The sequence below is a fragment of the Sorex fumeus genome, unplaced genomic scaffold (genome assembly GCF_029834395.1).
Source record: "Sorex fumeus unplaced genomic scaffold, SorFum_2.1 ptg000028l, whole genome shotgun sequence".
NCBI classification, from domain to species: domain Eukaryota; kingdom Metazoa; phylum Chordata; class Mammalia; order Eulipotyphla; family Soricidae; genus Sorex; species Sorex fumeus.
In genome coordinates, this window is record NW_026606085.1 from 15,129,506 (window position 1) to 15,156,490 (window position 26,985).

Sequence of the window (26,985 nt, forward strand, 5' to 3'; positions counted from 1 at the left end):
GGGAGGCGCGCGAGCGGGCCGCCGCCGAGCCGGGCCCCCGGGCAGCCCCCGCGCGCGCGGCGGCCGGAAGTGCGGGCGCGTCACTTCCGGGCGGTGCCGCGGCGGCCGCTCGCAAGATGGCCGCGCCCTGTGGCTCGGAGCTGCCCGCCAACTCGCCGCTCAAGATCCCGAAGATGGAGGTGCTCTCCCCGGCGTCTCCCGGCGGCCTGAGCGACGGGAACCCATCGCTGTCCGACCCGTCCACGCCTCGGGGCGCCTCCCCGCTCGGGCCGGGCGGCGCGGCGGGCTCGGGGGCGGCGACGTCCGGGGGTCTCGGGCTGGGGCTGGGGGGCCGCAGCGCCGCCTCGTCCTCGGTCTCCTTCTCGCCGGGCGGCGGCGGCGGCGGCGGTGGCGGCGGCGGCGGCGGCGGCGGCGGGGCCGCGGCGGCCGCGGCGGCCGCCTGCCGGGGCATGTCGTGGACGCCGGCCGAGACGAACGCGCTCATCGCCGTGTGGGGCAACGAGCGGCTGGTGGAGGCGCGGTACCAGCAGCTGGAGGGAGCCGGCACGGTGTTCGGCAGCAAGGCCCCCGGGCCGGCCATGTACGAGCGCGTGTCCCGGGCCCTGGCCGAGCTGGGCTACGAGCGGACGCCGTCCCAGTGCCGGGAGCGCATCAAGGTAACCGGCCGCCCGGCCCGGGGCCGCGAACCCCCCGGCGGAGAGGAGGCGCGGGCGGGGGGCGGGGGCCGGTGGGAGCGCGCGCGGGGCGCCCCGCGGCCCCGCCGCCTTTTGCTGCGCGCCCCCCGGGAAGGGGCTTTTTTCCCCCTTTCCCCAGCGGGCCGCCAGCCCGTAGGTTTCCCGAGTTTGAAGTGGGGCGTGCCTGCCGCCGCCCCTCTCGCTTGCCAATGGAGGAGGTTCCTGCTTCCAAGTTGGGAGTTTCGGGCTTTGTGCGCGGGGGGCCGCGCGCCGCCGCCCGCCCTTCCGCGGGGGGCCCCTTCGCTTTGTTCCCGGCCGAGGGTCCCCGGGCCGGGCCGGGGGAGCGGAGCGGAAGGGGGAGAGGCCCGCCGACACACCCCACTCCTCCCGGGTTTGGGATTTTTTTTTTCCTTCTCCCTTTTTTTTTTGCAGCGCGTGGCAGTGTCCGAGCCGCGCGGGAAGCGCCTGCCGACGGGCTGGCCTTTGTGTCAAGTTGCCGCGCTTCGAACTTGAGCTCCCGAGGCCCCGAGTCCGTGGCCGACGCGAGATGCTCCTTGGCGACTCGGGGACGGGCCGCGCTGGTGGCCGCGGAGCGCGTGCAGGGCCGGCGCGCCCCCGGGGGGCCAGCTGGCCCGGCCGAGAGTTGGTGTGCAGTTTGGAAGGGCGGGGGCGGGGTTGCGCCCCCACCCCCACCCCCAGCATTGGGGTCCAGCCCGGTGTCTGCCGTGGCGTCTCGCTTGGAAGCCACCAAGCTGCGTTTCCACGGTTTCGTCCTCCCTTGCCCCCGCCCCCCGCCCCCGCCCTCGCGTGTGTTGGGATGCTTCGACGTACCGGCCGCTTTGGGGCCAGGACTGGTAGCATTTTGCGGTTTGTACTGACCTGAGATCAGGGCTCTTGAGTCTGTATTGGCCCTGCGGGGCTATTTCCCCCCCCCCCCCCTTTCTTTCCTTTCCCTTTCTTCCTCCCCCTTCTAATTTTAGGTGCTTTCGGATTAGGTTGTCCCCCCCCAGTTTTCACTGAACTGCTTGCTTGGAGTCATGGTGTCGGTGGACTTGGCTGAACGCTGCTTAGGGTAGCATTGGCGAGCGTGGAAGTGCAATTCTGTGCCCACCCCCTCACCCCCAAGTTCAAGATCAGGGCTCAGAGAACGATCCTGCATATGCAGTGTTGCTTGGAAAAGTGGGGTCCGGAAGCTAAGATCTTGCAGACCTATTGTTTGAGTGACCTGGCACCTTTACTGAGTTACCTTCTCAAGTATAAAATGGATTTGGCTTGCTTGATACTGTGTATCCTTGGGTCTTCCTCTGCCCTCCACCTTTTCTCTTTTTTTAATTAAGGATGTCCTGAAGTCAGTAGCCCAGGGTCACCACTGTTCTCTGGATCTCATTCATTGTTCTCAGGTTAAAATTGGGGAATGAGATTTTGCCTCCTGCTTGCACACCTATCTCTGAACTGCAGTAGAGTTTTCCCAAAGGGGAAAGGTGGTCTGTGAAACCTGGGAAAACACAAACCTACTCATAAAATACATCACTAAAATTTTTTGTAGATTTTCAGACCCTTGAAAACAAATCTTTAGATTCCAGAGTGGGAAAAGCCAGTTGAGAACAAGTAACACAGGAACCTTCCACTGTGTTGTGAGGAGAACCTCAAGTAGAGATTCAGTAACCTCCCAGCTCTGGTTTTAAGAATAGAAAGAAAGTAATGCAGTGAAGTGTAGGCTTGCTCAGGGAAGCCATCTTGCATTGTGTGATATACCTATGAAGTCAACGATAAAAACCCAGTAAATAATTTCTTCTAAGTTTGAAAGGTGGTAAGCTATCCATGGAAACTTGTTTTTCCATGAACCGTTTTTCCTTTATTCACCTCCCCGGCAAGCTACCGAGAGTATTCGATATGCCAGACACAGTAACAACAAAGTCTCCAATGCAGACGTTACGCTCGAGCAAATCGACGATCAACGGGAGGACCTTTACCTTTACCTTTACCTCACCTCCTTCAAGCCTGTGGGTGCTTCAGCCTTTCACCTCACCCCTGCTGAACCATTTGTCATAGTTTCCCCTCTTGAATAACCACCAGCCTACACTTGAGGCTGAGAGGGGAGACCCTGTATGAAGTAGTAAAACAAGAGGCCCTTGGACTTGCTCTTGGATTTGCTCTTAGGGCACTATTTTAAAAAATTATCCAGAGGAAAATACCTCTTTCTGAGCATCAGGATTTTAAACTTGAAGTAAGAAACATTTGTTGCTGCATTGAGCTTTATTTTGAAGTCTGAACTTGTCATGTTATTAGTCTCTGTTCTGTCATTTAGGTCAGATGGTTGTGTTTGAGGCAGCCTGGCCCTGCAGATTCCACAAGTTTGGGTTCCAACATTTTGTTGCTTTCTGTTTGTTTACCAGAAGAATCTTTCAGCTGCTAACAATTCCAGCCTCATTTTGAAGTCCTGTAAACAAATGTGGACCAGAATCTGTCTAGATATTGCAGGATAGCCTAGGTATACACAGATCTATAGATCTTTCGAGAATGCTCATTCACCAAATACTTGAGCGCTTACTGCATGCAGCCTGTCTGCTAGGTGTGCCGATGGATGAAAGAATGAATAGCTCCAGAGCGCCCAGTGAATTTGGCAACTCCAGGCACATCAAAGCATCCGAGTGCTGTATCAGAAAACTGAGGAACTGGGGCGCTGCAGTGCTTGATGAAGTGTTAGGAAGAGGGCGGACAGTAAGTGGGATGGCTTCAAAGGAGGGCGAGAGTGCCTCACAGTCCATACTCAGGAGTTGAAAGATGGAGCTAGACTCGGAATTCATGAAAGTATTCTGTTCTGAGCCAGATGCTGTATTCACACTTCAGCCTGCAAAACTCCTGCTCCAGTCCCATATTTTTGGGTGTCCTCCAGAAATTTGTCACTTGGGAGTTGGCTTGATGTCTCTGAAACAGATGTGCTCTTCTGGCTCTGCCTCAGGATAAAATACAAGGTGTGGCCTCAAATTCCCATTTTTGCTGGATCAGGGCTGATTGCTCATCAGATGGATTTCAAAGTAGTAGGGGGTCTTCTGTGAAGCAAACAAAAGCGATGAAATTTCTAGAGACATTGCTTCCATTTATTCCTCAGTGTTATAATGGTTACAACAAATTTAGCATTCATACAGACAAGTCACGATGTAGTATATTTGGTCTTGCATTTCAGCTGTCAAGTCTTGTCACTGTTTGCAAGAGCAGAAAGGCTAGATCAAAGGGAACTTTGAAGCCCAAAGCTACTACCAAGTCCCAAGGACTTTTCTCTGGTGTTTGAGGATAATAAGACTTACACCCTGTTAGCACTGAAGGATGTCCCAGAAGTAATGGCACGCTGCCCAAACTGTTTGTAAAAGAGGCTTTGTCAGAGTCTTGTCCCATCCACTTTTTCTGCGTCTGTCCCTATAGTGGCCACACTGCTACCACTGATGGCCTGTGTGTGCTGTTTGCTTGTCTGCCTGGGAACCCACAAAGGCTTGATGGGACGCTTGGACTCATCTTTGACTGCCCATTACCTGTTTATCTTTAGACTTGCAGCTTTGGAAGGAAGAGATCCAACCTTCATGTATTCAGATGGAATGAGAAGGCTTTCAAGTTTATTTCCTGGTGTTTGGGGGAAATATAGTAGAATGAAGCTAAATTTTGTAGAAGATATGTAAAAGGAAAAAAAGAATTTCCACCAGAGCAAAACTATCACTCATTTGCGGCTGACCTGGGTTCGATCCCCGACATCCCATATGGTCCCCCAGCACTGTCAGGAGGAATTCCTAAGTATAGAGCCAGGAGTAACCCCTGAGCATCACCGAGTATGGCCTCCTACCCCCTCCCCCAAAGAATTTCCAAAGTACATAGTACAGTTAGTGTTGTTCAGTAAAACTGCCTGTAAAGAGGAAAAACCGTCTAAGCAGTTTGATGTAATAGTCACCTTCATTTGTTGAACCCTTGGAAAGTGACTTGAGTGCCCAAGGAACTGACGTTTTAATTAGGCTTTAATTAATTTAATTTTAAATGATAAATATCTACATGTGATCAGATGGCACCTATATTGAACATTGGAGGTAAAAATGCTCTGAAATGGGGACCAGAGCAATAATACAGCAGGAAAACACTTGCCTTGCACGCGGCCAGCCCAGATTCGATCTCTGACATTACATATCAGCCCCTAAAATCTGCCAGGAGTAAGCCCTGGATACCAGGTTTGGCCCCAAACAGTTCAGCCCTTAAGAGCCTGAAAATTTTCTGGGAAGGGGTTCTCTTGACTACACACTCACACCTGCAGGGGGAGCTCAGAGTTCCCTCTTGCCCTCCCTATCACCTAACCCTAGGTAGAGGCTCAGTAGGAAGGCCAAAAAAAAAAAAATGTCTTCCCTCCTGGGGAAGCTGACTCCTGGTGCAGATAGTGAGTGGCACAGCCTCAGCTGGCCAGGCCACTGCCGCAGTCTCGTTCTCGTGTCCAGTGGGATTTTGCGGGATGACCAGTGCGTGCTCTTCATAAACAGTACTACAGTGACAACGGCCACAGAGGGCTGGGGAGCACTTGCCACGTCGCTGTGGCTGTTGCTGTGACTGTGAGACAGAACTTGCCGTTTCAGTCCATTTAAGTTTGAATAGTCACATGTCCCCAGTGAGTTTTCTCACCGTGCTCCCCTTCACACTTGAAAGCTGATAGTAAATGTTTTCATACATTTGAAAGTTTATAGGAAGTTAATAGGATATAAGAAACAGTAAATCTAGTAGGATATAAATAAGATGAAGCTTTGATTTAGAATTATTAAATAATGCACTCTGAAAACCCACCCAGAATCGTTAACTGTTGATTATATCAGACAGATCTTAGAAATGGTTGATGATCAGTAAATATTCTGCTTCTATTTAAAGAAACAATACTTCTAACCCATATTACTTTGGTTATTCTAAAAATATGGAACCAATAAACGATTTGGGGCTGAAAAATGATAGTACAGCAGATGGGGCATTTGCCTTGTATGTGGCTTACCAGGGTTCGATCCCTGGCACCACATATGGTTGTCTAAGCCCGCCAAGGAATGATCCCTGAGTGCAGAACCATGAGTAAACCCTGAGCACCCCCAAAAAGAAAAAGCAAAATTTTAGGGGCTAACTTTAAACTTAAAAAATACAGAGCAACCTGGATTGGGAGGAGTGGGTAGGAGTCCCTAAAGGCCAAGTGCCTTACCTAGTTATTACAGGTGTTTGGGCACCCGGGAAGAACACAGCCGTACTCAGCACCTCATCCCTGTGGCTTGCCTGGAGTTCTAGCGGGGCTTTACAAAGCCAAGAGAGACAGAAGGGAAACAAAAAGCACTTAACTCTGCCTCATTCTAGGCATCTGGGATGAAGGATTTGGTCATCTTGCACGTTCCCTTTTATCACACTCAACTGACACATTCATCACTGGGTTTCTTTAAATACCAAGATCTGAAATAAGTCTTTGCTTTATTTTTCCCCTCCAAACAGTAGAGACCCTCCTGCAGGCGGTCCGAGGGCAGAGCAGACACCCTCCGGCCAAGGTGTGCCCCTCCGGGCCCTGGGTGTGGGCTCAGGCTCCAGTGCTACGGCTCACACAGCACGTGGACACTTAGGCACACAGTCCTGAAGGTGAGCGGGGCTGGACCCAGTCAGGCCCAGGGCAGTCCAGGCTTTGCTGGAGGGTCCCGGCGGTGGCGTCACCGGGAACAGTGTAGGCTGCAAATAACGACAAAATATGTCATCTGTTCTGAGAGTCTGAAATTAAAATTATATCACGTGGTAGCTTTCCCAAAAGGGCAAGTGACTGACGGTTTCAGGAGTTTCTGGGTGGGGGCTAGAGAGATAGTATGGCAGACAAGGTGCTTGCCTTGCATATGGCCGACCGGGGTTCAGTCCCCATGCCCCATATTGTTCCTTAAGCCCTGCTAGGAGTGACCCTGGAGTGCAGAGCCAGGAGTAATCCCTGAGCACTGCCAGGTGTCGCCCCCAAATCGAAATGAATAAACTGGTTTTTGAGAGCTGAGAGCAGAGGTTAAAGGCACCTGCCATGCTCGTGGCTGGCGCCCCATATGGTTCTCCCAGCACTGCCAGGAGTAATCCTTGAGTTCTGCCAGTTGTCCCAGCCCCTCTAATCGAATAGCTAATAGGGCCATAGTATGTGGCAGTCAGGAAGGTCTGATTCGAGTTTGGAATAGCAGGTTGGTGGTTCAGAACCATGTAAGGGCTAGGGATGGAGCTCGGGCAGAGCACTGGCATGTGTGAGGCCCTGGTATTGTATCAGCTCAGTCCCTGATACTGTATGAAAGAGAAAAGAAGGGTGGGAAGGGTGGAACAGGAAGGTTTGGGATAACTGTATACTGGATATCCTAATACCCAGTGTGTGTGTGTTGGGGAGTAGAGTTGAGTGCCCTGGAAGTGTTCCGCCTCTCTGTGCTGGGGGACATTAGATAGAAACAAACTGTGTGTACAGCATGGTGTAAGCCAAGTGCTTTAACCCCAGCCTCCAAACCCTTAGGACTTTATCGTAGTCATCAAAGAATTTTAAGCTGGTGACCCAGAGAGATAGGGCATATGCTTTGCATGTGAGAAGCACAGGTTGGATCCAGGAACCATATGGTTCAAAAGCACTGAGCCTGTAATAGTCTCTAAGCATCTCTGGGTGTGGCCCAAAAGCAAACAGAGGTTTTAAACTGGAAGAGTTAGCATAGCCACGGTCAGGCTCTCCATGGACTGCAGGGAGCAGTGAGTGGGAAAGGGTAAGACACAGGTGTCTCGATTCTGCCTGCAGCGTGCTTTTCAAGAGGTGAAATAGACCACAGCAAGAGAAAGGAGCTATTTCCGTTTTCTGAATCAGTAGGTCTGTTCAGAGAATCCAAAAGTTCTGTTCTATAGGATTTGTTTATTCTTAACCTGCTGTCAGCTCAATATACTTTTTCTCTCTTAGCCACATGAGGATTCTTTGCTGTGTCCTTAGAGGCCCTCAGAGTCCTTTTTGTTTACTTAAGCCCCATTTTCAAGTGGTCCTGTCTCACCACTGGGATATACTCAATATAAGATTCCCCCTAATTTGTCCAACAGAATCTGAGGACAAGCACTGTAAAACTCAGGAGAGCCTACAATTCATCGTCAGGCCAGTATTAACTTGGTGGAAGTAGAAAAATGTTTCCCCAGGTAGCTTATATCGTTGCAATTCGTAGAAAGCGTTCAAAAGTGGGGGGAAAGAACTTTCTGAGTTGAAAAGTTCAGGCCGGTACTAGGTTTCAAACTAGCTGTTAGGATTGCAGTGGAACTCTGTCCCTTTGCTTCTGTTCTGGGGTCACTCTAGGTATTCTGCCGGCTCTGTACCTTCACAGAAGCTTCATTCAGTGTTTGCAACAAAAGTTTCGTGATTCCATGCACATAGGCTACAGATTGTGTGCAGTTTGGAATCTCTGTGGAGCCTTTCTCCATATTGCTTTGAATAATTCTTTAAAAAGTCTGTTGGGAAAAATATATATACCTGTGTAATTCTTACCCTTGTAAGAATTTGTTTGTAGTTCACAGTCCTCTAGAGCCAGTGGAGACACTTTTTTTTTTCTCTTGGCATTAATCGAGTGAACATTATCTTGTCAGGTAGTGGGATGTGTTGTTATTCCTCAGTAAGATGCAAACCTGTGTTTATTCTAAGACATTATAGGAAATCAGCCATCACATTTTTCATATGTGTTTTCTTGGCTGTATTTATAAATTACATATTTTGAGTCACCAAATAATACCATTCAAAATAAATCGATAAAATAGAATGGAAATTATTTGCATTTTCTCAGCCTGTGTAATGCTACTTTGTTGTAATAGCTTGGATTTTTGAAACAGTAATATCTACTAATTATCTTCAGATGACTTCATTTACTGGAAAAAGTAAATTATGTTTGTAATTGACTTAAATAAACCCAGAATAAAAATTGTATCCACTGCAAACTGCTTTATTATTATTATTTTAATCTGCAAATACTTTAAACGGAAAAAGCTGGCTCGTAAGTTAGAAAGAAGAGCATGATAGGTGAAAAAGTACTCCCGACTTTATATTTGCTCTCGCCACTCCACATCGCATCCGAAGGAGATTTTACTCACTCATCCATTCACTCATTTAGCCAGAACCTGTTGAGCCCCTTGTGCTTGCTTGCCAGGCATTAAGTTGGGACCTGGATATATATATACCTCTGTGAATAAAACTGAAAATAAGCTAAAAAAAGAAAAGGGAAGAAAGAAAGAAAGAAATCCTTAGCCTTTAAAGATCTTACATTCCGGCAGAAAACACTGACTCCTTTTACAGAAAGCCCCTCGGGTACGCCATTCCTTTTATAACCTTCTCAAGGCTATTTTATCCACTACAGAAAGTGTGAGTGCTGCTTTTCATTATGCCTAAAAAAATAGGAATTCATCTGTCTTTGCGAAGAATGAGTTACGTGATTTTACATGATGCCTTTTATTGTGATGTGTCCGTTGTCACTGAGACATGCGCCCCTGCGCAGCAGAGTGCAGCTTTGTCCCTTTTATCCAGTCATTAGCCACTGAGGTCCCTGGACAGTGCCTTTTCCCACCTGCAGACCGACTTCCGCCCTGCGTCAGTCCACGCCCAGCTGTTACCACCAAGGCGGAGAATGGTTATCCCTCTTTCTCCACCGTGGACGGAAGATCTGTAGGCTCAGTCTTCTCCAGAACCAGGTAATGTCCCTAATGTCCCTAATGTCCCTTCGCTCTCATGCAAATTAAGGAAAAGGATTAGTGATTGGACTTTTAGAAACCAGAATCATGCCAGTTTGCAAATGTAAAAATAAGTAATAGAAATCCATCACAAAATGAAGAATTAAGATGAAGCAGCTCAGCTTCACTATAACAGCACAGCCAGGAAATGTTTGTTGTTTTTTAAGAAATGGGAGCATCTCACTTTTAATCCCAGTAAGTTCCAGTGTAACAAAAGGAATGAGAGGTCTGCATGCTCTTTGTTCTGTCAAACTCAGAGAAAATAGTCGAGTTATTCATGCGTGTTTGATTGATGCTGGGCTTTCTCTCCACCCGCTTAGAGGCTGCCCAGGAAGTGAGACCAGATTCTCACTTTGGACCAGGAGTCAGGATTTCTTCCCCCCCCCCCCCCGCCCCCCATTCTGTATGTCAGCAGGATAGCCCCATCTTTCTGCCAAGAAACTTTTAAAGATAGTTAAATGATTGGCATTTATCTATGACAGATGCTTTAAGAGCACAAAATTGAGGCTGTGAAGATACAGCCAGGGGTGTCTGAAACTTGAGTGCAGACCCCAGAATGTTTCTACCGTCCTGTTACTGATATGTAAGAAACCTTTATCTAGGCATAAATCTAGAATTCTTTTTCTGTCTAGCCCTCACATGTAATCAAAAGCAGCTTTATAGAAGCACTAAGTATAATAAAACTCATGTTCAAAAAAACCTAGTTAGCATTTTGTTTAATAGTAAATGATGTGGGTTAGCGCAAACTTACTCGCTTTTTCAAATAAGACCCGAATAGTGGCACCTCCAGTAAGGTTCTTTGGAGTTTGTTCTTCTTGCCATGTGCTTTGTGACAAACTGTGCTGTGACTGTTTATCTGCCTTAACTAACCTTTACTCACAAGCAGCTGGGTCTCCGTGGTGTGACTGCCATCTGTGTGATACTAATGGCTAATATTTGCTAAATGCAGACATTTTAAATGATCTCTCTGGATTTTTTATGTAAAGCTTACCACATACCTGTGTCAGAATTCCTGTTACTGGCACTGTCTTAGAGCATTCAAGGCATGACAATTCCTGTGTCTAACGTCACAGACCCAGCAGGGAATGGAGACCACACCGACCAGCGTGCCTCCAGACCTATGCAGAGTCACTTGGTTATGTTGCCTCCCTATCCGCCCACCTTTATTAAAACCTGACAGTGGAAGAAATATTTTACCAACAACTGGATCATCAGCCAGAAATGCAAGACCAAAATTATACAGCAGCACCCAGAGGGGCACGATTCTGCTTAGGCATGTTCCTTATGGAATAATGGTACCAGGGAGAAGTAATAACAGGGAAAGGAGACTGGGAAAGAGAGCTCAGTGCAGGGGCTGGAGCGATAGCATAGTAGATAGGGCGTTCGTCTTGCACATGGCCGGCCTGGGTTTGATTCCCAGCATCCCATATGGTCACCTGAATACCGCTAGGAGTAATTCCTGGGCGCAAAGCCAGGATTAACCCCTGTGCATCACCAGGTGTGACCCAAAAAGTAAAAAAAAAAAAAAAAGAAAGAGAGCTCAGTGCAGAGCAGATAACCAGCATGTGCAAAGCCCTGAATTTAGTCCCTTCCACAGACCAGAGACCTCCTCCATCCAGCACAGCATCCAGCATAGGTGCCAGTGACTGAGCACTATCATACACATGGGAGGCCCTGGGTTCGATCTTCAGAACCACCAAGAAGAGAAGGCAAAAGAGCACAAACTGTAAACATCTCTTGTAATGGCTTGTGGTATCATAAGATTCTAAGCACAGCAAGAAAACATTGATTTGGAAGCCCTAGGGGAATTTTTAAACAGGTATTGAAACAAATACACCTTTTATTGTATAAGATTTAACTCATTCAAGTCTTCATATGAATGATAGCATTGGGACCTGAGAGATAGTGACAGGGGTTTAGGCACTTTCCTTGCAAGCTGCTGACCCTGGTTCGAATCCCCAGCACCACATATGGCCCCCTAATCACTGTTCGGGGGTCACTCCTGGGCACAGAGCCAGGAGTAGCCCCTTATGGGTCAGAGAGATAGTACAGCAAGTAGTTGGCTGGGTTTGATCCCCAGCACCCTATATGATCCTCCAAGCCTCTCTGGGAGTGATCCCTGAGTACCACTCGGTGTGGCCCCCAAACTAACTAAATGAAAAAGATTCTCCTCTGCCATTCTGGGAAGAAATTTTAAGGAATCCTCTTGAACTCTTTCATTTTAGTTACCACGTGTTAGAAAGAATGAACCTTTTTAATGTCCTCTGAAAGAGTAAATCCTGAGAAAAAAGATTCTATAGAAATGCTGAAAGCCACCTCAGAGGTGAGCTGTGAGGTAGGCGGAAGCACCCTCTCCTCCACGCTGCCAGTCTTTTCTTTGAGGTGGGGAGGATGTTTCCAACAGAGTGTTCTTTGCCTCTCTCTGAGATGAAACTGCCTATTGCTGCCTGTGTCTCAGGTAGTGACATGCCCTGACCCAGTCTGGAAGGACTCTCATGATGGCATCTGCAGGGCCAGGGCCCTTAGCTGGTGAAGCGAGTTCCTTGAGCTCAGGGGATGCTTGGTTAGCTCAAACATCCTTAGGACCTCCAGTAATTTTGTCTTTACGGTCGCGTGGACATGACCCTCAGTGGCTGGCCCTGCAGGAACTAGAAAAGTCAGGAGCACAGACTCATTGAGAATCAAAAGTTCCTGACGTGTCTGTGAAAGAATTCCTCCCTCCTGGAGACACAAAGTGAGTCACTAGCCCGGTAGCCCAGTTCTGAAGCTCCTGCTGGTAGGACTGGGTCCTGGACAGGTCCCTACACGGCCCCAGAGCCCTGGGAGATAAGATCTCAGGCCTGTGTATGGACACCCTCTAAACAATAGAGTCTCTTGATTGTTTAATTTGCAAGGCTTAAGAAATAAGATTTGGGCAGGATTGCTGTTTTCAAAGTCTTTTTGCCCTCTGCAGTCAGTCCTTTTTTGTTTTTCTTAGAAAGACATTAGTTGGGTTGCTAATTATAGCCAGATATGTGCTTTATACCCTTTATTGCTGCTTCTTTTTTTCCTCTGAAAGGTCTTAGAAGCTTGGATTTATTGATTTTATAAATATAACCCACCGTTGTGGTTGTACAATGAGTATCTTGATATTTTCTTTGCTAAGAAAAATGTGATGGTCCTAGTAGTGATGTACTACTGTTTAAAATTACATTAATGTATTGGGGCCAGAGAGATAGTCGAGGAGATAAAGTGCTTGCCATGCAAGCAGCCACCGGCTGACCCTGGTTTGATCTCTGGCACTATGTATGGTTCCTTGGGCATTACAAGGAATCACTCCTAAGCACAGAGCTAGGAACAGCCTCTTGGCACTCCCAGATGTGGTCCATCCCCCATTACAGTAATTTACATGATTAAAAAACTCATAGTTAGCCAACCTTACGTGAGGGGCACTGATCTGACCTCGGGGAAACACGGCAGACCAGTTCCTGCTTCATGGAGTTCACTGTCAGTCTGGTGGAATCGACTCACTTGGGAAACATTAACTTGGGGAGTGAGGTTGGTGCCTGGGGCCTCGGGTCCTCATTTGTTCACTGCGGAAGTTGGATAGGAGGGTATCTAAGGCTCTTTTCCATGGAAAACTTCCACAGTGTTTGAGAAGTTGGAGCCTGGTTTGCCATTAGCACCCTAGGCAGTTCCTCTCTCCCTGGGCAGTTTGAGTTTTATCCTGGAGAAAGTTGGCAAGGGAAATGATATGGATAGGTGACAAAAGGTACGTCAGGAGCCAAGGAGAAGGCAAATGATGTCACCACAAAATTTAGAACCTCTCTTCTCAGTAATTACAAAGACAGCACCAAGGAGAACATGAGCTATTCAGTTGAAGAGAAAATCGGGCTTTGACCTCCTTTGGTTTAGGATTGAAATCCTACGGGCAGAACTGTGTATGGTCCCTAGGATATCCTAGTGCGACTGGGCAGAGGGAACTTAGGGAAAAGGTATCACTTAGCCATGGTGACCCCTGGGGAATGTAGACAAGATTTTGTTTCCTACCTGCAGGTTTCTGTTTTAAGTTGTTCCCTTAGGTAACTTATTTAGCATCTGTGTTGATAAGTCGGTCAGGTAAGGATGAAGTATTATATGATGGGAACAGGTAATGAGCTAACAAGTGAATTGATTTTTTTCAAATTTGGGCCACACCCAGCGGTGTTCCCAGGCTACTCTGGATTTAGAGCTAAGGCTTGATGAAGTGCCGGGGCTTGAACGAGGGCACCCCACATGAAAAGCATGTATCCCAGCCCACTCAGCTCTTTCCCGGGCCACCCAGGTGAATCTTCTAATATTACCTAATTGCCAGCCCAGAAAAAAAGATTTTTTGCCCATAGGTTGAAAGCGTTTGTGTATTTGTGAAGAGTAAATTTATATTCTCGCCTGCTTTCACTGTTAGAATTATTTTGTTTTAAGAAAAGGGAGCAGTGCTAGAGGGATTGGTCAACAGATAGGCACTTGCCTTCCATGCATCTGACCAGGGTATGAACCGTACCAGAGCATATGGGCCCTTGAGTCTTGCCAGGAGTAAACCCTGAGCACTGCCAGGTGTGACCCAAAAACAAATGGAAAAAAAAAAGGGAAAAATTAGCTAATCTACCTCTTAAAGGAAATATCAATATTATGTTATCTAAAGGAGCAGGCGTATTGAGCAAACGGAATGAATCATACTTAAACTGGTTGCCAACTCTCTAAATGTCTATTTAAAAAAAAGTGAAGGCACCAATGAATTCCACTTTCTTTGAGGCTCTGACCGCTACTTCTTCTTTTCTACTGAAGAACTTTTAACCCGAAGTCCTTACTCGAGGCTCACACCACCCAACTCCCCCTTGGAACCAGATGAAACCAGGATATAAGTGCCTGTTTCTGGGGAGGAGATTCAAAACCTCTTCTCTGCAGAGGAAAAAGGAGAAAAGAAAAGAAAAAATAAAAAGATTATCCGCTTTTCAAAACTTCTGTGGTGCCAGGGTTGAGGATGGGGAAATAGCCATTGGGCGGGGTGGGGGGGTGTGGCTGCTTTTGAGACATTTTACAGATTGGCAGGTCAGTTTGCCAAGTTTTAATGCACAGAAAACCTAGGAAATCAGGCAGAATTTTACTGGCCAGATGGCATCTGCCTTAGGTGATTTAAAAAAAAGTGGTCTCTCCCACTCACCTTCTTTTTTATTTATTTTTTTGGGGGGCCGCCTGGAAGGCAAACACCCTACCTGCTGTACTATCTCTCCCGGCCCCTACTCACACCACATGCCTTCACTATCCCCTTCCTTCTTTCCTACCTCTGTGCTCACGGCAAGAAAAAGAAAAAATAATAAGTGTTTGTATTTTTCTTAAAAAGATGCTGAAATAAACTCAGAGGTGTTTTGTTGCCACGATTCTGACTTTTGACATCTACCATGAACACAAGTAGCTTCAGTTTAAACCAAGACTCGAGGTTCCGTGTAGTTTGGCTTGGCTCAGCACCCCCACAACCTCGACCCAAGAGGAGAATCCCCCAGGTCTAAAACTTTGCAGATAAGCGTGTTCTTTATTTAGGCACGTGGGCAAAGAGAACTTCGAGTTTGTCATGGTTAGTTGGCAGGGGGTTAAAGCCGTGTAATCCATTTCCGATGGTGCCGGTTTGACAGCTGCATTGGACAGTCTGTTTCACTGCCTGTTTTCCCTTGTACTCCGTTTCCTTGCTGTGATAACGATGCTTTTCTCCCTGCAGTTGGACTTGGTTTTTCATTTGACATCATCTGCTCATCCCTGAGGTTTCTCAAAAGACATTTTATTACAAGCCCTATTTGTGTCTCTCCTGGCCCCCATCCCTGGAATCAGTTGTATTAGAACAGGAATGTGGTCGTGGTGTTAATTCCATTGTTTTATGCTATGGGGCAGGTTTTGAAAGAACAATTGAGTCAGTAGCAGAATTGGTTGGCATATGCCCATACGATTTGTTTACTTTGCTTCCTGCTTTGCCATAAAGGAAGAATCTGATTCTCCCCAGTTCCTTAAAGTCAGAAGGGACGGGAGACACTGGAGGAAAAAAAACAAAACAAAACAAAAAAAACCCAAACATTTTTACCCCGAAGGTAGCTGATGACTGTGTCAGGGAGGACTTTGATGCAACCACTGTCCCTACTTATAGACCTTATTTTCCAAGCCTTCATTATTTTATTTGCCCTTTTCTGAACTCTACAATTTCCCTCTCTTGTAGCTGGTTCGATGCCCAGAACTGAACGCTGTGCTCCAGCTGTGGCCTCACCGGTGCTGAATAGAGAGGAAGAGCCACCTTCATAGCTTACATGTGATTCCTCTGCTTATGCAACCCAATACTGGATTTACTTACTTGGGCAAGATAGCTGCACTGTGCACTGTATTTAATGTTCCGTGTGCTGTAACCCTGGGTCTTTCTTTGCATTGCTGCCGTTAACCCCCCCCAGTCCTGACCATCTAAAACCCCTGCCTTTGTTTCCCTGTCCCTCTCCCCCGTAGACACCCATCCATCTGCAGTGGATGTCGCCTTCTTTATTCTCTCGTTTCCTCTCACTCTGACCTTAAGCTCCAGCAAAGCTTTCCCTCTGTCCTAGAAGCCATCAGTTGTCAGCCGTGTTATTTTGTTTCTCCCTGCTTTGGAGCTGGGACCACTTTCCAGTCTTTTCCTGATTCTTTCCCTTTTATAGCCACTACACATTTGGCCCGGGGGTTTAGTAAGCGTCCCCTGACCTTTCTTCCAGTTCAGGTCCCTGCAGCTCCCTCCATGGAGCTGCCCAAGCACGTCCCTCCTGGTACGTTAGTTCTCTCACTCTTGACCCCTGTCCTGTGATTCCTTCTTGGCAGTGTGACCTCACAACTCTTCCCAAAAGGGGAGACAGTAATTTTGCCATGGCCACTTCCAATAGCAAGGAGAGCATCATCTTAAATGCGGAGACAATAATAATTGGAAACAAATTTTCCTTTCCCTGGATCTTAATTTGAAAACACCCGTCCCCACGCCCCTGAGTTTCTGATGAGAAACCTAAAGCTTCTAGACTGTGTGAGGCTCAGGAGGATGGAAGGACAGCCAGGTTTGTGATACTCCACAAAAACTCAAGTGAGGGTCATGTCAGGTTTGGTGTGGTTGGCTGAGGTGGGAGGTGAGACTTCGCTTTCCCCAGATTCCGGTGCATTTCCCTCATCAGATCTAGAGTAGGATTTAAAGGTTTGTTTCTGTAGGACTGTTGACACAGATACACAATTTATTTTTTAATCATATCTTTGGTGAATCATTTTAAGCGTGGAAAGTATAACTAATGATTTCTTTTAGGTGATAAAAATTGGATGGTCTCCTTAAGTTCTTCGTATCCATTTCTGAATTCCCTGAGTTAAGCAAAAGCCTAGTTTTCTTCCAGAAACCATGGAATGGATGTGTCTGAGTCGATACGTCCTACTTAAACGCCCTCCTGTGCAGCTGTAGTCTACACTGAATCCAGAAGTTACCTCTTATGTCTTGACATGAGCTCAAAGAAAAAACTTGAAAGTCTCTTAAACATCTTAGTACGTCAAACTCCTATCCTGGGGATTTAGAAGTGACTGAGTATTTTTCCTGCCGGCCCCTGAGGTACTTTGCATATCAGACTGCCGAAGTTAACCACAGCAGGCCCCAACTACATAGTGAAAGATGGAAGGTCTACTAGGCTTTTCGGATGAAATATAGAATCTGTCTCCGGACTTTCGACAACAGGAACTATTGCTTGGTTTCATGTTTTAATTACAGGAACCCAGTGAAATTTTAGGGCTGTTGGATGGTTTCAAAGAAAGTCAGTCCTTGCCGGATCCTACTGGGATCTGGTGGCGCCCTGCGAAGTGCGACATCTCCTTCAGAGGAGCGTGAGTTCTGAGGAACCCCCAGGCGGGGCCGAGCCGAGGGCCCCTCTCGAGGCCGTAGTGGGCTGTGAGCAGCACCCGGTTTCCATCTCCATTTATGGCAAGAGGCACATGGACAGGGTTCTCCATTTACGGGCCATGCAGAGCTGGAAAGGGGATGGGGTGTTCTCAGGAAGAAAAACTTGACATCGGAAGATAAAAATAAATTGGCAGGAGTCATTTGCAGCCCAAATTCCAACCCCTGCACAGAGGGCAGAGGGCACTGGGAAAGAGGGCTATGTGGGAAATGGAGTGAGATTGGCAGGCATCTGTCTGCCCCATGGGAAGGGTTGCCCATGACACATGGCCCCAGCTCATTGCTGATTGGTCCTAGAAAGTTCTGTGTTCTGTAGTTGTGACTGACCTTTACAAGGAGACAGAAGGATCTATTTTTTTTTTTTTTTTTAGAGAGCCTCTGGCCTGTCTGATGCCAGAAGAGCTCTCAAGAAGGAGAGACTGAGGCAGAAGTGTGTGTATTTAGCGGGTAGGCCGGCGAGGGGTCTTACAAAGATCTTCCATTCTGTGATGTCCTTTTAAGGACTTCTTTTGCTCTTCCAGATTTCTGGCCTCCTGGGACAGATCTGCTAAGTATTTGACAGTGTCACTTTCGGAGTTTGTCGGTTGGAATTTAAAGACGAGAACCGAAAACTAAGAGATGTTTTGATTTGGTGAGAACAAGTAATACTGCCTTATAATGTCACATTTGGACAAAACCAGTGGCCTGGAGAACACGTAAATTAATCAGCGGTGAACTGGTTTTGCCCAGTTGAGTTAGGCAGTTTTGGGGCATCACCGTTAAAAGGGGGTCCTGCCTCAAGAAAATTCTCAAGTGAAATCTGAGGAAGTCGGAGGGAGATTGTTAGAGACTGGATGGAAGAAAATTAAAGTGGGAAGGTGGGCACTGTCCGTATTTGAAATATCATCTCTGGGTGCATCAGGTGTCCGGTGCCCTCAGAAAATGGAGCTAAGGGCGGGACTGCGCTCAGAGACCTCGAAGCTTGCTGAAGAGCTAAGAAACACGCCTGTCCAGGTTCTTTCTGTGGACTTGCATGGTCTCTGTATGCTGAGTGCCACGAGGCAGAAGAATAAGTGACACGGTGGCCCTCCACATCACTTGCCCCTCAGAGAACAGCTTGTTGTCAGCGTGTGGATTTGAGGTGACGGTGCGTGCTGGCTGGATACGCCGGCAGGTATTAGTGTATTGTGTCCTGATGTTGGTGGAGACCCGGGTTGTAGGAGTATTGATTTGACCTCTTACACTTTGGCAGTCACCCCAGAGAAAGTTAGGAAGGAAGACGGAGTGTGTAAGTAAGAGGTTTTACCAGCTAATCCCGTTGAGGCAGCTGTTTCTACCCCGTATTCCTTCTCAGTCACGAGTGAGGAAGGTCATATTCCTTACTTTGGGCAATTCTTCTTTCTGTCCTCCCTCCCCTCACTTTTTTTCCATATTCTGGGCCCCCTAGCAGCTCCTCCCCTTCTGTGGCAGGTGTGCATCCTATTGGCTGGCTGGTATTTTCTTGTTTCCTTTTTTCCTTTTTTTTTTCTTTTTTAATTCCTTTTTTTTAAATGGGGGTGGGGGAGTAAAATATATGTATGGGGTACATGCAATAATGTTGTAATGTTTCTTGTTGTTTAATGGATAATTAATTGCAAAGTAATTGTTTGAATTATAACATGTTTTGAGTAAATGCTAAAACAGTAATTTTTTTCTAATATAATAATGAATTTGAAATATAGCATTTCTGTAACAATGTGTCTCTGTTTGTCTGTCCATGTCTGTCTAATAGTAATTAATATCTGTGGTCCGTACCTGGAAGAGGAAGTACAGCTTTAAAGGAATAACAAAAGACTTTGTGTCTTAGACCCTTCGCAGGTGTTACAGTCGGGTGAAAGAACATGGTGTTGGGAAAAGAAAGAGCAGTTACACATTTGAACAGTTGGAACAGGTGTTTGGTCAGGGAGGATGGGATGCTCAGCCCTGCCAGCCTGTACTTATTAACAGTAGTGGCTTGTACCAGGAGCTGGAGTCAGATGGCAGCACTTTGGAGGAGTATTCACAGGAGGACTGGGGAAACCACAGTCAGGATCTCCATGGCTGTCCAACAGATCAGGAATTGGGTAAGCTGATCCGTGAGTGTGTGTGTGTGTGTGTGTCTCTGTGTCTGTGTCTGTGTCTGTGTGTGCGCGCGCACGCGCACGCTTTTGTCTGTTACATCTTCTGGTCCCCTTCCTGCTGTGTCAGCACAGAGCTCGGCTGCATGGGGCATCAGGTGACAGTGTTTTACTTTCAGTGCGTGATGGTGGTCTTTGGGTGACGTTGCTACCAGCAAGGCTCCTAGAGACAAAGAATCCCCAATTCTGACCCCCAAGAGGAAGCCTGATGGGACAGATGAATCCCTTGCACTTCTCAATAGCCTGGGCCTCCCCATCCCAAGATTACTGCCAAGAGCACCGACTCTTGTTCCAGCGCCTAAGGAAATAACTGTCTCTTCCTTCCTTTGCCCAAATACATGTGCCCTTTTGTTTGTGATTTGGAAAAGTTCCTCTCCCGGTCTGAACCAAAAATCAAGGGAGGCCTGATCTGCTCGTGAACAGAGCTGAGATTCGGGCTTTCCCATGTTCTCGCTCGCTCCTTTGGCTTCCCAGCGGGACCCGGTCCCCTCGGTAACACCATGATTCAGAGGTCGTCTGAGATGTTCAAAACCGTAACTCCTGACTCCCAGAGGTGGACCCAGGCCCAGTGGCGCTGTCTGTGCCCAGGCGAGACGGGCCCATCCCGAGTCCCTGGGGCCTGTCGGGAAATCCTGTCAAGGATGAACACTCACCAGACAGGCCCTGGACACTGTCCCTGCCACTGCTTTAAAAGATTTCAGACGGGCTGGAGAGATAGCACAGCGGGTAGGGCGTTTGTTTTGCACACAGCCAACCCGGGTTCGATTCCCAGCATCCCATATGGTCCCCTGAGCACCGCCAGGATAACTCCTGAGTGCAGAGCCAGGAGTAACCCCTGTGCATCGCCGGGTGTGACCCAAACAGCAAAAAATAAATAAAAAATTAAAAGATTTCAGACAGCCAGTCTGCTTAACCGCTGATTTATAGAGCCCCGAGAGAGTCAAGTCTCTCCAGCCTGCAGGTTGCACCTGGGCACAGTGAGGCAGGTGTTTGTGGTAGTTTTGTTTCTTGGGGCCAAAACGGCTCCCACTTTCCTCTCCAGGACTTGGAAGCGCTAGTCCCGTTTCTGCTGCAGCCCAGGGACCTTGGGCAGCTGTGTATGAGCACTCCGGATTACTGGCTGATGTTTTTTTCTCCCTGGGGGGGGACGCAGGCCAGCCCAGCCCAGCTCTCGGTGACATGGTCACTGTGTGCGGCCTCTCAAAAGCCTAGCAGTGCTGTCCTGCAGAATTCCTCGCAGAGAAATGCTAATTCCCCAAGGAAAGGGTTGAATGCGAATTTGTTTCCTACAAATGCGCTTTTTAGAAACTGCTCTCATCCCAGAAGAGGGAAAGAGAGAGGATAGGCTCTGAGGCCTCCGAGCTTGGAAGACTAGTGGTGGCTTGGCCATCACAGGCCCCCACATGGAACAACGCAGGGGAGATGAGCATGGCCCACAAGCTGCAGTGACACGTGTGTGACTCGCCCCATGTGTTGACATGTTTAAACCTGTAAAAATTACAAGACTAGGATAATAAAGGGGCCAGGCCACTGCCTATTGTTTGTAAAGCATGGTCTGAATCACCATGGCCTCCATAACTCTGGTTTTGCGTGGAGGAGTCAGTCACCCAAACCTTTGGGAGGAAAAATAATATGGAGAGTATTGACTCTGGGAAATAATCATGATAGGAAGCCTCCGTGGAAAATGAATAGGGCAGAATTAGTTTCACTCTTGCTCTTTTAAAAGTCGTGTGTGTGGTGAAATTAAGTTTTAAGCTCCTAGTTAGAAATCCACTGGTGACCTTGAAGAATCGCTTACTTGCCGAGCTGGTGTCTGATCTTGCATATAAATGTTTGCATCTCATTATATGTTATATTTATAAATCCGGCGCTGGGCATTGGGTACTAGAATCAAGTCCCTTGCTGAAAAGTGTAGGGTGACTGGTAAGCATAGGAAGATATAATCGGTTTCCAAAATTTTGCTTTTCAGATGAAATACCTGTCACAAAGAGAGCATTAAAAATAAAACAGGAATCTTCTGAGGAAGCACAGTAAGTAGATGCTTTGCCTTTCTACAAGCATGTTTGGTGAAGTTGAACAACTGTGGGGAGGAGGGGGAGGAGATCCCATGGCCGTTAGAAGGCAGCCCTGGTCACTCGCTGTCCTTTCTGAGCCCTGTTTTCCCTGTGGGTTAAATCTAGAATGTTGAACTTTTTTCCAACAAGAAGTAACTGTTAGATGACCAGTCAGCATACTTCTGGTGTTTGCCCACGTTTGGATGTGGGTATCTGAGTGTGTAAATGGGACAAAGGGCTGTAGCTCTGGCTTTGACCCCTGGAGTTGCAAAAATTAGGTAGCTCTGAAATTGAACCATAGCCCATGGGCGTATGTGAGGGGCAGCCGAAATGATCGGGACACTTGAGTTCATGGTGGTGCACGTCCCTAAACTGATCTGCGTGTTATACCCTTGGAAAGGAAAGCGTTGCTGGAGGCAAGACTGAAAAGGCCCAGGCCAGCGCCCTTGCACTGGTCACATCCCAACCCTCCTCCTAAGGGCTTTGGAGCATGCCTGGCTGTGCTGGGCAAGGTGTGTGGTGCCAGGGCAAACACAGGCCCTCCCACATGAGATGTGCCCCCCACCCCCAACAACCAGTCGCATGCTCTCCTGTAGGACACCAGTTCTCTGTGCCTGAGCTGTGAACTTGTGTTCGTAGCTTCGAAAGACCTCATTTATGCTAAGCGTGGAAGAGTCTGTCGTCAGGGTAACGGAGGGGAAGCGAGGGCACCGTTTTCTCATCTGGAAACCTCCGAGCGCCCCTGATACCACTTGTTCTTGGAGACCACATAGGGTGGCAGTGTGTAGAGTCCCTGGGGAATGCAGGCGGGGAGTCCTTGCTCAGTCCGCCTTTGCATATGCTCTTGACATTCAGCGTGTCTCTTGGAACAGAGAGTTTCCAGTATCAGTGGGCTCCATGTCTGGGGAAGGGGAACATTTAGGGATAAGGATTCCCATCCCTATTCCCCACCCTTTCCATTCCTCAGAGTTTGTGACTCAAATCAGTGAGTTTTAGGCCTTTTCTTGTTGGTGGGTCTTTATTTTTTAATTTTTTTTTTTACAATTGTGAGAGCCAAATACCCCAAAGAAAGAGAAAATAGTATTTTTAAAATGAGTAAAATGAGGGGTGGCAGAAGGGAACCTGGGACATTGGTGGCCGGAAACTGCACTGGTGAAGGGCGGCTGTTGGAGCATTGTATGACTGAAGCCCAATCAGGAACTACCTTGTCACTGTGTAGCTCACTGTGATTCAATTGAAAAAGGGGGCATGGGGGTGCAGTGGGGATGAGTCCATCCCTTCAAATCCCTACGCTCCGAAGAGACTGGTAACTCCTAGAAGCTTAGAGAAGGGCCATTGCTGTCAGGGGGATCAAACTCCATCTTTGCCGATTGTCATAATCTCAGGGTTGGAGGTTGGGAAGTCGGGCAGGAAAAGGCCATGTCTGAGGGACAGTTGGGGTCTCACGGTGCTCCTGGCTTCTAAAAGCTCGTTTGCACCAGGAGCCCGGGAGCATGGGGCTGGGTGGGCAGCAGGTCCGTCGGCCCCCAGAACCAGGCACTGAGCAAGGCTTCCGGGAAGCAGTTATTGGCCCGGCACTGGGCCCTTTGATGGTTAGGCTCCGGTGGGCCAAATAAAACCCCTTCACTTGGGCATAGGTGTGGGGAGGGTCAGTGTGGCAGAACTGAAACAGGCTGGTTCTCATCCGTGACGGAGAGGGAGGGCTCCACCTCCCTCTGACTCCTGAGCAGCCCCTGAGCAGAGGACTTGAAGCAGGAGGCTGAGGAAGGACAGGGGCCACGAGAGGTATTTTTTCTAAAGCGTCCCATGAAGATCAGGCCTTTATCTTAGCCCCACAGCACCGAGTCTGCTCTGAGGAAAGCAGATCTGATCGGGGGAGACTCATCCCAGGGCGGTCTGGGGTGCCAGGAAGCTGCAGTTGACAGTATTAGCTCATGCAGGCATCAGGGCGAGTGCAAGAATGGCTGAGTGGAAGCTTCAAGAAGCTTGTCCCTGGTGGTTCAAGAAGCTTGTCCCTGGAAGGGCTGAGAATTGAAGAGGAATGTTTTAAGGATCCATTCCCTTCCAGGAAGCTGATAGCAAACTCACCTCCCCCCTCTCTCTTCACCTGTGTTTGGTCATACAGGTTTCCCCGCTGAATATTTTTGTAGCTTAACCCTTTAATTGAAGCAGAAATCAGTCATTTGTGCTAAGTTAGTATGTAATTAGCTTCAGACTTCCAGTTATCAAAGCTTTGCCATGCCAGAAAGAACTTGCAGTTTGTATTCTTTGATGTAGATGAACCCTCACGAACTGCCAGTCACGTTTTAATATTGGGAAGCCTGTAAGAGAAGAAATTTCCTGCAGATTCTTACTCTGTTCACTCTCCAAATCCAGATTCAAATGATTTCTCTACCTTCGCTTTTCCTTTATTTATTTATTTATTTTGCTTTTTGGGTCACACCCGGCGATGCTCAGGGGTTACTCCTGACTCATGCACTCAGGAATTGCTCCTGGTGGTGCTCGGGACCATATGGGGTGCTGGGAATCGAACCTGTGTCGGCCATGTTGGCTGCGTGCAAGGCAAATGCCCTACCCGCTGTGCTATCGCTCCAGCCCTGGCTTTTCCTTTATAAAATAGTAATGTCTCATTAGGCTTCGGAAGCCTAAAACTTACCATGGGCCTTGCCTTTTCTGGCCTGAATTCTCAGGGCTTAATTCTGGATTAAATCGGTAGTTCTTTAAATCGTCATCTGAGGAGTGATGGGAGTAGCAAATCATTTCAGACAGAAGAAAATGTCACTTCATTTTTGTATTGGGTCATACGTCACAATCAGTAAGTGACATTGGGTGTCTTTCTGAATAGATAACCTTCATCACGTGCTTAACTGAAGGCCATGATTAACCAATATTAGAACAGTGTTTAAAATATGAATGATCCTTTGAGTTTCTGAATCTTGGGTATATTAGAAGTAACTAAGTTTAATACGTTTAGACCATGAGGGACCAGGTGTTTCTCAGATTTGAGTACTATGGTTATAGCCATCTACACTAGACAGCATGGTATATGACACGGGAGTCACCAGTCCTGTGGGCCCCTTGGAAGCAGTTCCCTAGAAAAAGCCCTCTGTCACTGCTGGCGGCTACCATATTGGGCAGAACAGACCGTGTAGAGCATTTTTGTTTTTGCAGAAAGTCTGTTGGACACTCATGATCTCGACACTTAAGGAATTTAATTTTCGTTTTCTAGGAAGAGAGACATCATGCAGAATATCGTACAGATCTTGGAATCAGTACAGTTAAAATGGGAACTCTTTCAGAGCTGGACGGACTTTTCAAGGCTTCATCTCTCGAATAAACTGGCCATTTTTGGAATTGGTTATAACACTCGTTGGAAAGAGGATATCCGTTATCATTACGCCGAGATCAGCTCCCAGGTGCCCCTGGGCAAACGACTCCGAGAGTACTTCAACTCCGAGAAGCCCGAGGGCCGGATCATCATGACCCGGGTGCAGAAAATGAACTGGAAGAACGTTTACTACAAATTTTTAGAGATCACAATTAGCGAAGCGAGGTGCCTGGAGCTGCACATGGAAATTGACTGGATCCCCATCGCCCACTCCAAGCCCACCGGGGGCAATGTGGTTCAGTACTTACTGCCAGGAGGCATCCCCAAAAGCCCGGGTCTTTATGCCATTGGCTATGAAGAGTGTCACGAGAGACCACCCTCCCCCCATGCGGACCGACGTGCCCTGGACGCAGGGAAGGAGGGCCGGGTGGACCTGGAGCCCCTCCCAGCCCAGGCCTCGTTACAGGTGGAAATGGAAACCGCCCGCATCGTCTATTGCTACCTCGGCATTGCCGAGGTCAGGACTCTCCAGCAATGCCTGTTCTTACATTTCCAAGCAAATACCAAGACCTTCAGCAAAGATTGGGTTGGTATTAATGGGTTTCTGTCTCAGAACTGTCTCGTGGATCCTGGCGTTTCCCCCAAGTCCATCTACATCAAGTTTGTAGAAGTTGAGAGGGATTTTCTTTCCGCCGGCTCTCTAGTCGAGTGCCTGGAAAAAGCCATCGGATACCCCTTAAAATTCAACAACTGAATGTCATCCTTCATAAGGATTTGGGCTCTCACCTCCCTCTCCACTCCCCGTTTCCCTTGACACAGACCGCCCTCATCGGATGCTGCCAACAGACCCTTCACGGGAACTCAGTGCATCGGACCAGAACAGCTTCTAAAGGATCAGCACGGACTGCAGGCAGCAAACAGGACTCGCCCCAAAACGCTTGTTCAGAGCGAGCAGAATACTCTGCAGACTTAGGTGGTGGGCCGGCTGTTTTCCTTTTTTTAAAAAAACAAGACCAATTTTTTAAATGGATTTCAGAGCCCTTATATAAACAAGTGTAGGTACATTCCATATTGGACCAGACTTATACTTTGCGTTTCATATGAAATTGAAAAATTGTATTTTTTTCACAATGTTTCATTTTTACACATCTCTGTCTCTATATAAGTATTATTTACAACCCTGAATAAAATAAGCAATAGACAATGAACACATCCAATCTTAAATCACAGTAAATAAGACTGTTTTTCATACCACCCTTAGCTACTATTGTATATAATCTAGAGTTTCATTTTTTTGCACCAAGTGTTTTGGTATTCCCAATCAGTGTTGCCTGCAAAGACCTTCGTTTCTGTGATGTGCCCGCTTTCTGGTTGTGTTGCCATTTAAACTTTTTATATATTAAAAAAAAAAAAGGAATAGCAAGTAATTCCTGGCCTCTTGACGTGCTCATGGGACTTCTGGGGGCTGAGGTGGCTGTGCTGGCAGGGGGCAGCATGCTCTGACATCACCGCAAAGGACAAGCTTCCTTTTACACGTGTGCAGTATGGGGGAGACACAGTGAGAACTGTTGATCTGTGCAGAGAGTGAGTAGTCGCCACCGCCCCCGGTTCCTCTGTGGCCCCAACACCCTGCTCCTTCCCAGGGGTGACCCAGCTGTGCTCTCTCTCAGGGTCACTGTCATGCACGTGCCAGGTCTCCCTCAGAGGAAGGCCCCGAGGGCCTGTGGGTGCCTTCCCAGTAATGTGCTCTTTTCCTCTCTTGTGGTCCCCCAGTGATCCAGGTTGGCAGCCTGACCTTGGAGAGGGCTCTTCCCCCTGTGCAGCCCCTGAGCCCACCGGCAGCCACTGCAGCATCCTCCCCAGGAGCCTTCTAGAAGGTGTCCACCAGTGCCAGTGCAACCTATATTGACTCCAGGGACTGGAGAGATGGTACAGTGGGTAGGGCACTTCTGGCATGTGGCCAGCCTGAGTCTGATCCCTGGCACCACATAGGATTCTCCGAGCTCCGCCAGGAGGGATCCTGAGCATTGCCGGGTGTAGCCAAAAAAAAAAAAAAAAAACATAAACTGGGGTGCTGGAGCAATAGCATAGTGGGTAAGGCGTT

General features: G+C 48.0%; 1 protein-coding gene across 2 annotated transcripts; it reads left to right on the top strand.

The window, feature by feature from the left end:
• Positions 1-26,294, top strand: MSANTD2 (Myb/SANT DNA binding domain containing 2). 2 transcript variants are annotated; one of them, XM_056114928.1, is made up of 4 exons: positions 1-656; positions 19,346-19,445; positions 21,469-21,529; positions 24,783-26,294. In XM_056114928.1, exons 1-4 carry the CDS (start codon positions 117-119, stop codon positions 25,633-25,635), a joined length of 1,554 nt encoding a protein of 517 aa, XP_055970903.1. In that variant the 5' UTR covers positions 1-116; the 3' UTR covers positions 25,636-26,294. The 2 variants fall into 2 exon arrangements, with proteins under 2 accessions (XP_055970903.1, XP_055970902.1); XM_056114927.1 differs by having other exon boundaries at positions 2-656; positions 19,190-19,445.
• Positions 26,295-26,985: the final 691 nt, after the last annotated feature.

Excerpts from the sequence above, each read along its gene's own strand:
- MSANTD2 (XM_056114927.1), top strand. The coding sequence starts at position 117 with ATGGCCGCGCCCTGTGGCTCGGAGCTGCCCGCCAACTCGCCGCTCAAG. Across the intron at positions 657-19,189 it reads AGTGCCGGGAGCGCATCAAG|ACCCTTCGCAGGTGTTACAG; the intron begins GTAACCGGCCGC and ends TTTGTGTCTTAG. Across the intron at positions 21,530-24,782 it reads GAATCTTCTGAGGAAGCACA|GAAGAGAGACATCATGCAGA; the intron begins GTAAGTAGATGC and ends TTCGTTTTCTAG.